We start from the raw sequence: 12,850 nt of genomic DNA on the forward strand, positions 1-12,850 counted from the left end.
CAAAAGTCAGTTTTTCACCTCGACATTTTGTCCTATCTTTAGGCGACGAATTAAGTAGAGATGACGAAAACTACGATGGCCCAGGAGGGTCACAGTCCAGTTTTAATTTTGTGAGTCGTCACCAGTTCTCTCACAGTCACAGGTCATTGTTTTACCAATACAGAAAGTATCCTAAACATTCATAAAAGCTAACCTTCGGCCTAAAAGCTTCTGTTTAGGCCAAATTAGGCCTAAGGTTACCTTTTATAAATGTTTTGGATACTTTCTGTATTTGTAAAACAATGAACTGTGACCTGTGACCTGTGAAAGAACTGGTGATGACTCACAAAATTAAAACTGGACTGTGAAAATTAAAACTGGTCTGTGACCCTCCTGGGTCATCGTAGAAAACATCCAAGCAAAGTCATTAGAATCTAACGGTGGAAAATTGTGTAGAAGTGTACAATTTCACTTGACTCCATACTACCATTTGCGTCCATCCTTGAAGCACGACAAATTTTGCGCGAAGTCTTACTTTTAAAACGTTAACGGTTTGTCCAATTATGTACCACATTTAACCAATGAAACATTGGCGGTTAAGTTGTGGAATTGACAACGTTTTTGACGGCATACCAGCATGTTTTCTTCACACACTCTTGAAGTTTACAGGTCTTTCGTGAGAGCGTTCGGGTTTTGCATGAACGCCCTAATAACGTCTGTGCTTGTTTTGCAATGGAGACAAAAAAATTCAAAGCCAACAAGTTTGGAATGGTGTAAATTACCGTCCAGGAGTCATTTGAAATCAAGATTTTAAATGCTCCTTGAAACACAGAAGAGCATGTGTGTGCAGAATGCGCTACACCCAGAAATATTTCCTCCTCGATCTTTCTAGTTTCACTTCGGTTTCATGTATTTGTTTTCTATTAGTTGCTGAATCATGTATCTCTTCTTGGTAAAGTATACTAAATTCCATATTTCATTTCTTTGGAAACTGACGGTAGATAGATGTTTATAACTCTTCTAGATTCCCAGGCAGATTCATAAATATCTCCGCTCTCATGGAAAACCTGAAAACTCTTAAGAGCACATGAACAAAACATGCTGGTATGCCGTCAAAAACGTGGTCCATTTCATGACATAACCCCTAATGTTTCATTGGTCAAAAATAACACATGACCGGACAAACCGTTAACATTTGAAAAGTAAAACTTCGCGCAAAATTCGTCAAACTTCAAGGATGGATGCAAATGGTAGTACTTGTTTCTTTTAGCTACTCTGTATAGGCACTGAACTTTCAACTCTGCTTAAGTAGACAATCTAGGATTTAAAAGCTTAGCAATTTTCTCAGTACTGTGAATCATCAAAAATCTCTAATTGACCAGAGAATCAAAGTTACATTACGTAACAAACTGTCAGTTTGCCCAGTGCCTGACTTTTTTCTGAAACGGGTGATCAGAGCACTTTCCTGACATTTCACATTTTGAACATTTAGCAATTTATACTCCCTGAAAATATAGAAAAAAATATTCATGTGTGTGTATCTATGCTGTTTATGAGGATCGATCTCCGACAAAGAACTACTACCTGGAAATGTTCAAATACGATTAGTATTCATCAAAGCTCACTATATCTGAAAAGGTACCCTGGTGGAACTAATTTTAAAGTATTTCTTGTTCCATTAAACAAGAATGAGTGCCAGGGGGATTTCCTCTGCCATGAATTGTCCGTGCTTAGAGATAACAAGTGTTTACAGTTTGTACCTGAGGATGAATGGAAGACACTGTACGCACAGCAACATGGAATACACCCTTGTGACCTTCAACCCATTTCATACCAGGAAGTGGAACCTTGAAAATACAGGATTGATATCATGTGCATAAGTACATTGTATGGTCTGTTTTCTCAGCTTTAACGAAAAAGAACTGACTTATCATTATGTTTTATGTTTAAAGCAGTGCAAAGAAGCATGCCCTTGACTGTTTGACCAATGAAAAATCACAAAGCTCCATTTTTAAGACAAGTGCCCATAAAGTTCTTTGACAAAAATGTATCAACACTTAATTCAGCTACATGTATGTCTAGGACTGCAAGTAATACGATATACATTCCTTTTGAGAATAGGGATCAAATGCAATCATGATGACCAAACAAAAAAGCGAACCACGAAATGTCAAATGAACAAAACAATATTCGTTCAAATGCTTTGAAAAGTCGTTTGCTCTCCGTTCGTTAGGCATTAGTTTTTAGTCGTTTAACGCAAAAGCGTTAATGTATGTTTTCCCGTGGAAGGTCACACTCTTCTAATACAAGTGTCATACAGGTCAAGAATTACGATTGGCCAAACAGTCAACTGGGGTCATTTTTTCAAATGGCTGTCTCAACTTAAATGTTCAAAAACGTTTAAACTACGAAAGATCATTATGTCAATGGTTCGAAAGGTGCACAAAGAGTTAAAATCAAAGAAGGCTACAGGCTTAAAGAGGGAGCAGACACCCTGGCTTCTCCACTGTCTGCCATTTTCATTTAACCCAACAAAATGTCATCCCTGTGGAATGGAAAAAAGCGAAGGTGACCCCTGGTGCAAAGGCTGATCCGAGAAATTATCGCCCCATATCCATCTTGCCCTGTGGTATCTATGTAAAGTCTTAGAACAGTTAATCCACGAGCAGGGTACTTTGACAAACTTATGCTGCTCTGAACTCAACGGAGACAGCTGCCATCTTTATTGGCGATGAGATTCTCATGAATGTGGATAAGGGTGTAGTCACAGTTTCTGCGTTTATCGACCTGGCTAAAGCCTTTGACACAGTTGACTACGGCATTTTACTGAGCAAGTCACAACATTATGGTGTATGAGATGAAAGCCTTCCATGGTTATCAAATACTTCTCAGGAAGAAAGAAGTTTGTACGCATTGATTATCAGTCACCCGAGGAGCTTGCCATTACATCTGGAGTGCCGTACCCTGTAATTCATTTGTCTCTATTAATGACCTGTCACATTGCCTAAAGCATTGTTCACTAAATATGTAGGCCGACAACACAGTTTTACCTTGGTTGTCCAACAGTCATGATTTAATTTTTTACATTAATCAAGATGTTCAGTGACAAGACAATAGTCTTGTTTTAAATGTCTCGAAAACCAAGTGTTAATTTTTCTGGTTGCAAAGGCATGAACAGCCTAAACTTGTTCAGAAGGACCATGTCTTGTGAAATGACTTTCAAATATCTAGGTGTGGTTTTTGACAATTCCATGACTTCAAAGTCTCGCATGGATCACGTGCGTAAGAATGTGGCATCTAGAGTTAGTATCTTGGGCTGTCTTTGTGACGAAAGGCAGCAATACTTGTTCACAGTACATTAACTCTACAGTTATTTGATTATTGCAATTTTGCCTGGAGCAGTCTTTGGACAGGCTACAGAGCCAACAGAATAGATCTGCCCAGATTATCACTCGTTTGGATTCATTCGTCTGAGGCAATGGGGCATCTGCACCAGCTGCTACTTTGTAGCAGATGTTCATACCTCAAGACTAAACTCATACTTCCCTGCCTTCAATCATTAGTTCCTAGCTGTTTGGTATCACATTTTATAAGATTTTCGAAAAGTCATAACTACACTATCCATATCAAAGGTTAAACTGAATTATGGGAGACAGACCTTCCTTTTCAGCGGTGCAAGGATTTTTAATGAATTCCTGTTAAACACTCCTAAGACTGAAAACGTTTAGATTTAAGTTTTGTGTTATTTTAATTGTTATCATTTTTTTGGTTCCTTGCATGTAAATCTTTCATAGTTTTTAAATGCAGTTCTTAAAATAAGTCTATAATAATATTTAGGCTTTGATCTGTAACACTTTCAGATAAAGGGCCCCTATGGAGACCAGCCTCAGAGCTGAATGTGCTACCCAGTTTAAATAAAGTTTTACTTTACTTTACATTTTTCTGCCCAACAACAATGAAAACCGTCAAAATTAACACTTGTAGGAGGATGTAAAAACAGACTGATTTCTGTAATGCTTTCCCTAACAAATTTTATCACTGTAGAACATTTATTGGATAGAGTTTACTTTACACAATCACAAAGTTTACTCTACAAAACTAGTAAATTCTCCATAAATTGATTACCGGTATGCTCATAATCGTATACCAAAAAAGAAGTACTAACACTGTAGTATACTATCATAATCACCAAAAGTGAATGTGTTACCTCTGGTGAGAGCATACTATAACTTGGGGGTGGCTTCTCCAAAGAAACTGGAAGATGAAATTCCCCTAATGCTAGGCGACCATCTTTCATAGCGGGAATCCACTGTAAATGTGTTAAAAATACATTAACTTGTTATCCACAAATGCCTCAACTCTTAAACGTAAGTAGACCTGAAAATATAAGTATAGTATCATGACAAATCCAATCAAGTCAAACATACTGTGTACCCAATGGGTGTCTCAGTGGGTCCTTTATCATCGGCTTTCTTTCCACCTGAACAGCTGATGTGGTAAAATGTGAAAAGCAGATGATGCTCAGCTGTTAGATGAGCTGGTAACTTGATCTTCACTTCTTCATAGAAGTCTGGAGCCCTGAAATAAAAGCATAACAAGGCAAGTATAAATTTGTGAACTGTATCAATGGCCAGTGATCATCTCAGGCCTCTGATCATTGTATACCTTCAGGTTTTGCAATTAGTAGCCCTTGGTTTTCAACAACCATGAAAGAGCCATGAGTGAGTTTGGAGGGCTGTACGTTCGTTGGGATAAGGGAGGGGGTTCATGGGAGCGTAACCAGGAACTGCTTCCCATAGGAGCAGTCTGCTTCAAGGAGGTCGCTGCAACTATGTATCAGACACCCAACAGGAAGCTTCAAGAGGAAGTAACATGTACACCAGTATGTTGCCAAGCTGGTTTGATGCAGCAACTTTTAAAGTGCGTTTGCAATGGTGCTGGGAAGTGCAAAAGACAACGAAAACATAACTTGTTGCTCTATTACTATTACAATACAAGTTGTGCATGACACAACATAAGTCCTTTACAGTTGTAAGTTACCTTCCATGAAAAGAAATTTCGTAAAAGGAACATACTTGTTGTGATAAGTTACTGCAGTCCAGGATTCTGATTGCAGTGCAGAGGTGCTTGATTTGCCAAACAAACACTAAAAAGACAAATGTGTGTCACCGAGATTGTTCTTTTAGCACAAAATATTCAGTTTAACGATAATGATTTAGTCTATTATAGGGCAAGGGTGATGTTTCAAAAGTTCTCAAAACTGGACAGGCCAATTAAAGGCAAGTCCAATATGAAAACGTTCAAAGCATCACAAGCATAGTATCTATTAATCCAAATTGTGAGAAGATCGCACCATTTTCTGTTTATACTGCACTCTCAAAGGAAAACTCTTTTATAAACTGTTCGGGGTTTCATTTCTCTTCTCTTGGACCATAAAAAGCTTTTCATTTGGTCAAAATTGTATTCATGCCAGAAATTTGTGCATAATTCTCTTGTTTGTAAGTATATCTTGTTTTGCATGTCATTTGTACTAAAGTGACAAATCTTACTGAACGTCTTTTAAATTAATTTTGACTCTCTCAGTTGCACACATGTGCGACCAAGACAGTTTTGTAAAGAGTTTTCTTTTTGAAAATATACAAATCATGAACGAAGCAGTTTCACTTTAATCCTGACTAACTGACTGATTGGTCGATGGATTCATCGATTGATGGATTAATTGGTTGCTTGATTAACGGGTTTATACTTCAGAAAGCTTTACAGATTACAGTAACATGCTTCAAGATCATCACATTTACTGATTTTTTTTGTCAGGAGAGAACTGGGTCGCATGATACTAAAAAAATTGTCATGAACTTCCAATTTAAAAGAAAAATGGCAGACCCAATTTTTTGTTTGGCATGCTGACAAAGAAATCAGCCGCCCACCACCCTTCTCGGGCATCAGTTGCACTCATCCAAGCTTTCCAGTTTCTTTGAAGGGGTAGTTTCTAAAGAAACTGTGGTGCTGCGTCGGTGGGGAAGTAGTATACAAAAATTTGATTTTATCAACGGAGTTGATAATGTAAATTGGCCACCGTACAGAGATTCTAAAAGCTGACGTTTCGAGTGTTAGCCCTTCGTCAGAGCGAATCGAGGGATTATGGGTTATGTGTAGTTTTTATAGTAGAGTAGGAGCTACGCTATTGGTGGTAACATGGCAATGTGAAAAATAGGAATATATTAGTTAAATGAAAAGCATTCGTTAAAGTGCCCCTGTGACCAAAAAATCAATTCATATTTTCTTTGGATTTTAAAACTTCGTTAACAAAACACTAAGTGACCCACGTTTTAAGCCTTGATTTCAAAAAGACACCTCTTTATTTTACCTGTAATTTTCCTATTTAATGGTCCGCCATTACTAACATTATGTTCTTGAGAGAGCTGGATCGAGGAGAAAATGACGTCAAAGGCTCACTAGTTTAAGAATGCAATACGTGTGTACGCCGCAAAATTAATATGCAGCACGGGGGTTTTGGGCTTTCAGACTTTTAAACTCACGCTTTGCAAAATATAATAAGCTGCGTTCACACGCTGAAATTTTAAGCTAGTGAGCCTCTGACGTCACTTTTCCCTGGATCCAACTGTCTGAGGTCCAATCGGTCAGTTTTGGACGTGAGTAATGGCGGACCGTGAAATCCAAACCTTACACTCAAAGTAAACGGCCTTTGGATAAAAATCAAAGCTCAAAATTTTGCCAGTCAGGTGTTAAGCAAACACACTTTCAAAATCTGTAGGAAAAAAGGAAGTGGTTTTTTTGATCACAGGGGCACTTTAATACCGTGAGGATTAAGGGTGCGGATTTGAAAGATGAATTTTTGTTCCAGATTCTTGGGGCTTTCCGTCGTACCTAGATGTAGGGAAAGGTCGCAGATAGCCATGTGTTTTTTGGAGTGGTTGGGCAGATTAAAATGGTGAGCGACTGCCTTAGATGCATCCTTGTCATTCTTCTCAACATCGCGAAGGTGTTCGCGGAATCGGTCACCTAGTCGTCTACCTGTCTCACCAATGTATAATTTATTGCATAACCTACAGGTTATGCAATAAATGACATTTGCAAAGGTACATGTGAAACGATCGGTGATCTTAACAGATCGCTTAGGTCCCGATATCTTGCTAGTGTTAACAATGAAAAGACAAGTTTTGCATTATGAGCGTGCGCATTTGAAAGTGCCGGGTTGCTCATTAGTTTTGAACCCACTTCTAACTAAAAAGTTGCCTACGTTTTTGTTGCGTTTGAATGAAATAAGTGGAGGTTGCGAAAAGATTCTGCCAGTCTCGGGAATGATGCTTTCGACTGCGTGATTATGAGGATGGAAAGTGAGGGTGAATGGAATTCTGTCATTCTTATCTTTTTGTGACGTTTGAAGTGATGACTGTCGATCAAATTGTTGGGCACGATGATGGCCCGCTTTTACCACAGAGACAGGATAGCCACGTTTTTCGAAGAACTGGCACATCTCCTCTGATTTGCTGGAAAAATCGGAGTCATCACTACATAGACATCGAAGTCTAAGAAATTGAGAATAAGGAGTGGAGTTCTTGACATGTGATGGATGTGACGATGAATACAACAAATAACTGTGTGAATCAGTAGGTTTGTAGTGCACACTAGTACATAGCACGTTGCCTCTAATAGAAACTTTGATATCTAGGAAAGCCAATGAGATTTCCGAAATTTCCAAGGTATATTTAAGAGCCAGATGAAAAGAGTTGACGGAGGTTATAAATTGATCGATTTCTTCTCTGCTGGATGAAATAGCGCCGATGCAGTCGTCGATGTAGCGGCTGTAGAGTTCAGGTTTGGGGCCGTTGTACTGATTAAAAAATTGGTGTTCAACATATCCTACAAAAAGATTGGCATAGCTAGGTCCCATTCTTGTGCCCATCGCTACACCATTAATTTGTTTGTAATAGTTGCATGCCGGCGAATGAAAAACAGTTAAGCGTTAAAACTAGTTCGGAAAGGTGGAGGAGCGTTTCCGAGCTAGGTTCTTTGACAGTGCGTTGATTGAAAAAGTGTTTAAGTCCTTGAAGACCTTCTCTATTAGGAATGACTGTGTACAGAGATGTAATGTCCATGGTGAAAATACAGTACTGTGCAAAAGTAATGAGAGCGAATTTCGACGAATTGCGAGACATTTCACCACTTTTCGACGAAAACCAGCAATTTTTGGAATGAAACGAAATATCACCGAACTTTCGACGAATTTTCGAAAGCGCTATTGTCTTGACACTTTCGAAATTTCGAAATTGTATGCGAATGTTCCAGCGAAAATTCGAACGACAATTCGAGAACACTCGCGAAATTTCGAAGGAAATGTTTCGAAATTTCGAAGAATGCTTGAAGCGTGTTTCAAAGTTTTGAAGAGTGCAGCGAGTTTTCGAGGCTGAGGTAAGTACATTGTAACGCGCAAGCCGCCAAGATAACCAACGCAACTAACAGAGACTCGAACGCTCAAGATTCCTCTGACTAACACCGAAATGCGTTAAAATAAACACTGCATTGCACTAGTTCAACAGTTAATAATTAGTACAAACAAATTTATTCAAACAGACAACACAAACGCTGCCAAAACTTCAGAAAAAGTAGCAACAAACAAACTAGGCAAGATTAATTTGTTAGCAACTGTGTGTGTATTTTTGCATGTAATCTAGGTAGATTTCAGATTCGTTTTCTTTGTTTTTGGAATGCAATGTAAACCTTAAATAAACCAGATGATGAATCAAGATTTGTTTCTTACATTTACTTAGTTTTACAGTAGTCTCCTACGCAGCAGTTCTTAATATAGTGTCGTCACGCGTTGTGTGACGACACTAGTTTTACAGCCCGCAGCAAATAATAGACATTTGTCATAATTTTTTGATGTTGGTGAATTGTTGAACCGATTCTATGTTTCTCTGAAATCATTCACATTTTCGACCTACAGGTATGCAAGTCAAAGCTGTACACCGAGCCTGTCGTAAATTGGACAGTTGGCAATGATGGCAAATACCTAAACAAATCTTCACCTACATTATCCATTATCAATGTTTATAAAATAATCACGATCATAGTGCACGCTCTCTCATAATTTGGTCAATAGCTGTGTTTAGCTGAGAGTATGGAAACACGGCTGTGACATCACACGAATTTTGATTGGTTATGTATTCAGACGTGCGTTTAGATTGGCTGGTAGGAAATATGAGCGTGTATCAAGAAATCTGTTTCAATCAAGAAGTGAAAAAACCAGCATTTCCCTTCATTTGTCGAATTATCTTTGAGGAATATTTTATAAAAGCAATAGAGGACTTTTTTTCGTGTTTCCATAGTTTCATCTAAACACTCGGGGAAGTTAGGAGAATTCTTGACAATTATGTCAACCCTCCCTTGCGTCTCGGGTTGGCATAACTGTCTGGAATTCTCCCAACTCCCCCTCATGTTTCGATGAGGCTATGGAAACACGGAAAACGTCCTCTATTGCTTAAATTGAATAAACCTCGGCCATGGAATCCATCAAAATCAACAATATACCATTCTAAAGCGCCACCTGTTTTTGCCCTACCTCAAGTGGTGCCAGTTCTTCTCCTACCAGGAACTCTACTTTTACAGCAATATTTCTTGCTGATGCACTGCGGCTGGTGTAATTAACACTCAAAGGATACACGTACAACAAATTCCTGAAAACAATGATAAAGCAAAACCTGCGGGTCAATCTTTCTTTTTTTCTTTGTTTACTTTACAATATTGGCCTCTACTACATATATCAAAGTGTGGCTAACCCTAACAGGTAAAACTTGTTACATTCACAAGAATTCTTAGATATAAAATATCTTTATTCAAAAACAGTTTGAAAAAAAGGGAAAGGATACCAACAATCAAGAATAAAAGGAAATCGGTGCATCAGAGAACCACTGAGGGAACAATTCCAAATCAGACCTTTGGAGTCATTACTCAAAGGAATAATAGGTAGGGCATAACTAGTTGATCATATCGCCTGACGAAGACCAATAGTAAGTGGCTGAAACATCATGAATACAACCTAAGTGACCTCAATGTGAGACAGACCATAATGAAAAACAACTGATTTCAGAAAACAACGTATTAATTCTGTGTTACATGTATATGACTCAATTGGAGAATACTCGTTTCTTCCCACAATCCCACTGCAATTCTTCATGTGGGTTCAAGACCCGCTCTGACCACTCGTTGAATTTGATCCTGGTAGTCCCTGGTTCAACTTCCCCGCTGCACTTGTAAATAGTCAACTGGTTTGCCTCCGGCCAGTTGGGATTCTTAACAGTTGTTGTTTCGTTGTGTTTCATTGGCCCTGAAAAGCCCCTATGGGGTCAAGGGTCAATTCAATAAAAAAGGTACACTTGTAGTGCACAAGTTGAAATAGTAGAATCCAGTGCTCTGTCACCGAGGTGGAACAATGGTCAATAAGAAACAAACTCCATTTGAATGTGGATAAATGTAAAGAGCTAATTATTGACTTTAAAAAATCAAAACATCGGTTTAATTCTATTTCAGTCAATTCCAAAGAGGTCGAGCAAGTAGATCATGCAAAAAATCTCAGGGGTTACCATTGCTAGCACTCTTCAGTGGAATTGTCATATTCCTGAAGTCATAACAAAGGCTAATAAGCGCATGTATTTTCTCATTCTGTTGAAGTGTGCACAGGTCCCTATCAATGATATCGTTAGCTTCTATTCTACTTGCATTAGACCTGTGTTGCAGTATTGCGCACCTGTATTCCATCATGCTTTGCCAGCCTATCCACGTGACGAACAAGGGCATGTACAGAAATGAGCTTTGTCAATCATCTGTCCAAATGACGTGTCTTATCATGACAGGCTTTTTCTGTGTAATCTAGAGACCCTCAAGGACAGATGAATCGAACTATGTAATAATGTTTTTCATTCAATTATGTCTGAGCCATGTCACAAGCTCAGCTATCTTTTACCAGACCTAAATGAACCACAATATTGCCTCTGTAAGCAGCAGCAGCTTAAGCGCCCTGTTACCCGTTCAAAATGCTACAGGAACACTTTTATTCCCTCAATGTCAAACAGATGAGTACGTAAAGCCACCCTACTTGCCAATGTTGGGAGAGGGCTCCCACACATTTTCTTGGAGCACAGCCTTGAACTGGTTTGAAACCAGAGGAAAACAATTGAACTACAACATGTACATGAAATCTAGACAATCCATAAAAATTCATTAATAATCTATGTTCAATCAACTGAGTAAAATACTGAATTGTCTATGCTTGTATGGTGAATGTGACAGGTTACTCTACACTTCTAATTAAGCTTACTTGTATGTAAGAAAAGGTGCAAACACTTCTTTCGGAGCAAACTCCTCAATTTCTTTGGTTGGTCTACCCTGTCCATCTGGGTACGGGTTTACCTAAAAACAATCAAGAACAAAACCCCCAAATAAATGAAACAAAGCCAAAGTCTGAGAGAGCAGTGGTGGCTCTCAAGATAGGTACAATCGTACATGCAACAGAAACAATGAACGCCAATCCTCAACATAATTGAGATGTGCCCGGCCTTTTAAAGTACAACAAACAAATGAACATTCCAGCTAAGGTCCTGTTAAAGAAAACAAAATTATTGACAAAATAAAAAGTCAAAACTATGAGCATATTCATTATTACCTGGTGCAACTCAGAAGTCAAACAATACGGTGGTTTGTCCCCAGGTGGTGAAATGTCAAGTTTTAGTGTACCTGTAGGATGGAAAACTGATGATTAGGGGAAACTAGGCTGCATGGATGAAAAAGTCGGTGATAAGCCATCCCTGAATTTTTTTAAAACAGTATAACATATCACTAACACGATCAGATACTACCAGTCAGCTATTCCTTTTTCCCATCCAGGGACCTCTTATATCTCAATTTGCACAAATATTTTATTTTTAATAGGGGAACCTTGTTTCAGGTGGACAGGGCTTCATCTGCAGAGATATGTGCTGTTCTTCTCAACTGTGTTCAACAATTCAGTCGCAAAGTGGAAGTTGGGTGCATGAGAAACATCCAGGAGCTTTAGGGAATGGTGCTACGTTCTAGAGTATGGTTTCTGTGTTAGGTGATTTTAAGTATTGGTCTGACGGCATGTTCATCATCTTCGTCATTGTTAATAGAAAGCTGTGGTTCTATTTGAAGGGTTTGTTCTTGGTGGAACCACTTGACATGAGAAGAACAATGGCAATAACAATTCCCTTGAGAATCTCTCATTACAATTTGAGATCCAATGACTCTAATGGTACTTATAAGGGACTTTGGGTTGTATGTAGTGGAATAATTGTTTCTGTGTTTCTGCTGAAGTAGTACGAGGTCTCCACATTGTTGCTTTCCTTTTTGAGGTCTGTGTATTCCTTTGCAAGCAAGATGTTTTTATCTGTGATGAACAATTCCTCAGCAAATTGGCTTGTACGATAATGGGAGTTTCTTGAGCTGACTTTCCTTTTAAGTGGTTTTTAATTAGTGTCTATTCATCCTCTATTGATGTCCTGTGGACTTGTTCTCATTGTCATGGCTTGTGGTGTTAACTGCTCAGCAAGGTACTACTTCTGTGTCGCTCTGTGGTGTCTTTGAGGGTATACATGATAATGGGTCAGCAAAGTTGTGTTCTCCTGGGTGATACACTACTTCGAAGTCATACTCTTGTAGTCAAAGTACCCATTTCTCGATTCTGGTGGGAATGGCTTTGCCTTGGAAACTGACTGTTGGCTTAAAGATGTGTTCTAGTGGGTGACGGTCAATTTCCAGCTCAAAATGTCTTTTGTAGCTATACATGGAAATGTTCATATCCAAATATGATGTTGAGGGATTCCTTCTCGATTTG

At 38.7% G+C, this 12,850-nt stretch overlaps 1 protein-coding gene across 1 annotated transcript in view; it reads right to left on the bottom strand.

Moving 5' to 3' along the window:
* The window catches only part of LOC137972412 (dedicator of cytokinesis protein 7-like), a 125,496-nt gene that overhangs the window by 54,420 nt on the left and 58,226 nt on the right, over nt 1-12,850 (bottom strand). The window contains exons 10-16 of the mRNA XM_068819122.1: nt 11,663-11,733; nt 11,318-11,409; nt 9,563-9,677; nt 5,055-5,125; nt 4,407-4,557; nt 4,187-4,288; nt 1,740-1,826 (exon numbers count right to left, since the gene is read on the bottom strand). Of these exons, the coding sequence (XP_068675223.1) occupies nt 1,740-1,826; nt 4,187-4,288; nt 4,407-4,557; nt 5,055-5,125; nt 9,563-9,677; nt 11,318-11,409; nt 11,663-11,733 (689 nt within the window). The remainder of the gene's footprint in view (nt 1-1,739; nt 1,827-4,186; nt 4,289-4,406; nt 4,558-5,054; nt 5,126-9,562; nt 9,678-11,317; nt 11,410-11,662; nt 11,734-12,850) is intronic.

This window comes from Montipora foliosa, chromosome 10 (genome assembly GCF_036669935.1).
Source record: "Montipora foliosa isolate CH-2021 chromosome 10, ASM3666993v2, whole genome shotgun sequence".
Lineage (NCBI taxonomy): Eukaryota > Metazoa > Cnidaria > Anthozoa > Scleractinia > Acroporidae > Montipora > Montipora foliosa.